The 2,886-nt window shown below is 28.5% G+C and overlaps 1 protein-coding gene across 1 annotated transcript; it reads right to left on the bottom strand.

Moving 5' to 3' along the window:
* Positions 1-211: 211 nt before the first annotated feature.
* LOC108685039 (60S ribosomal protein L6) lies at positions 212-2,748 on the bottom strand. The gene is made up of 4 exons (XM_018189649.1): positions 2,715-2,748; positions 1,906-2,127; positions 695-968; positions 212-606 (listed from the first exon to the last, which is right to left on the bottom strand). The coding sequence occupies exons 2-4, from the start codon at positions 2,125-2,127 to the stop codon at positions 260-262; spliced, it is 843 nt and encodes a 280-aa protein (XP_018045138.1). The 5' UTR covers positions 2,715-2,748; the 3' UTR covers positions 212-259.
* Positions 2,749-2,886: the final 138 nt, after the last annotated feature.

Raw genomic sequence — 2,886 nt, 5'->3', positions numbered from 1 at the left:
GATTAAGTAATATTTGAAAAACACAAAACATGTGCTACACTGAAATACAAAATACAATTGTTTCACATACTGTTTTTCAATTAAAAATATTTCAAATACATACTTGCTGACCTAGCCTTGCTGACATCCAACATTTTCTCAGATATTCTATACATAAATTTAAGATAAGTAATAAAGGACAAAAGAGAGAAAAAGAATAATATATAAAAGGTAGATTTATAATTTTATATTTATTTCCTTGAATTATAAGCACAGAAAATTAAAATTTCATTCTGTGTGGATACTGACTGCTTCGTAATCCAAACATTGCCGACAGATATGTGAACAGCAACTTCTTATCTGGATGTTTCTTAATAGCGTCAATTACCATTTTGTCAACTACTTTCTGGTCAGCCTTTCTTTGATCGCTCGGTTTATATTCTTCCTTCTTTTTACTGAAAATGTCACCTTCCTCCTTTTTAGCCCGCTTGTCACGTTTTCTTTTGAAATAATCATCATTAATGTGTCCAAGCAATTTGACGCCTTTGACATTCAATTTCGTGGAAGTAGCGATAACATAATTTTGACTAACTCTTCGCAAAGGACAGGCATTAATCAAGAATGGTCCTACGAGAATTTATTAATAATTGTAAAAATAAATTATAAATCTTGTTTTAATTTCATAATAAAATATCTATTATAAAAATTCACATACCAGTAATCAAAAGCAAGCCACTCTTTAATTGTTTCAGATAAACCACTCTCTTTCCTTTATGAGGACCAGCCAATAGGATGCAGATTGTTCCTGGTGTCAGAGTAGGTCTCAAATAACGACGATGTTCATGGAAACATTTTTTAGCATGATGCACAGTAACTCGATCAGCAGTAGGATAATTTGCGCGTCTTTTTTTCAAAAGCACGATACGCTTTTCTCCGTTTTTGTCTCCACCAATCTGCTTTTCAATAGTCAATGGTTTCTTGGGTTTGACCTATGATAATATATCAATACAATATAAATCAAATTTATATTTGCTTATTTAGAAATGATATAAAGTATTCTCGATCAATTATTTATGCTTTGGTAATTAATTGATCACTGCTCAAATAATTTTGGAAAGAATAAGGTTCTAGATTCAAACTCTGAGATATTTTTGCAAGTTCTTTGGAGTATTTTAAGATGTTTATTAATTGTAACATGTAAAAGAAATACACAGTACATCATTACATCATTACATAATTAAAAATTAATGATAATTACAGTGCTACCAGCTGACATTCGAAAACTTTATCTGAATGCATTCGGTATCCCAATTCTGTAATTCTTAATGACAATATCCATATCATTATATTGTCATTGCGCAAAGATGAAAAAGTGATAAAAAAGTTGTACAACAACAACATAACCAAACTGTCTTCAAGAACTATGGAATAGAGGTATCATTTTATACTTATTTAACATTTGGTGAACAGAAATAATATATTTAATAATTAATAAAATAATATATCCTGAATTCATAAACATACTCCTGCAATGTTCAAAATTCGACTATTATTACATTAAAAATTATTATGTTGAAAAATAAGGCACGAATGTTGATGTAATGTTGATATAATATTGTAAAAATATAGCATATATAATATAAATATCTTGAATTATACATTTTTAGTTACTAATTACTGCAATATGTTTCAGAAGACAGTAAGAATGTATTTCAACTGTTATGGCTTCTGAAAATATGCGCAATGCTTAAAAATTAAAGAATGATCTCTTAATTAAATAAATCGATCTGCCTCAAAAAACAGGCTTTAGTGAAGTTATTAAGAAAAACGATCTTTTTAGAACAGAGAGATCATTTTTTAGTGAAATTAATTATCCAATATACTTTATATTTGTATATATTTTTAAATTAATGAGTAACTGTTTACCTTTTTTGGAGTTTTCTTCTCAAGGAATTTATAGACAGCCTTTTTGTGAAACATGCGAGTACGACTAAACCTGTAGACACCATTTCCTAAGTCATAATTTCTTGGCTTTCCTCTCGCAGGCTTTCCTTTTGTAGACTTTCCTTTGCTATTTGCACCTTCTTTGGCTACAGCTGGAGCAGCTGCAGCCTTTTTCTCAGGAGTTTGAGCTTTTGTGTCTACCATCTATAATAATTAAAATACAATTAAGTTTAATTACTAAAGAAATAAGGTTTATATAGGAAATTAAGTATATCAAAAACTTAGATGCACTACATATTTTTTTTTAAGTGAAATTAAACCGTATATTTTTAATTTTTTTTCTCTAAAGTAGAGAAACAAAGAAGAAAGATGAACCATGCATAATTTTTAAAAGAACAGGTCTAATTATTTTATACTTGTATACATAGTATCGCTGTAATTTAGAGGTTAAATTAAATGTTATGCTTCCATGTTCTACGTGCAGAATGTACACATACAAGAAACAAACTTATCAATAATTTATTAATAGTTGAAATTACAATTAATCTTTATAAGTCCAAAAAGAATAAAATATATCTATTTATTTATAATTTGAAATATTAAATACAAAGTAGGCATGTGTGTATTTGACGGAAAAACAAAATCAACTCTTAATATCGCGAAAATATAGTGTCACTCGAAGAGATTAGATCCAAATAATATGATATTAAACTGCCAATTACAATATACTTTTGTTATAACAATCAGATTCCTTCGATTACATTAAATTATTTGTCGTATTAAGACCTTACCGTAAAGCGAACGGCCGAAAGAACGTGCGAGATCGCTACATCTATGAGGAAAAATGTGAACCATAAACGATATAAATATCGACATGAAGCGAGATATATCGATAAAATGCATTTGAAATCGATGAAAACAATCCCGAATTGTTATCACAAAATTTAGTAATTATTGTAATTA

This window comes from Atta colombica, unplaced genomic scaffold (assembly GCF_001594045.1).
Source record: "Atta colombica isolate Treedump-2 unplaced genomic scaffold, Acol1.0 scaffold145, whole genome shotgun sequence".
Lineage (NCBI taxonomy): Eukaryota > Metazoa > Arthropoda > Insecta > Hymenoptera > Formicidae > Atta > Atta colombica.
This window is presented reverse-complemented; position numbering and strand designations above follow the sequence as displayed.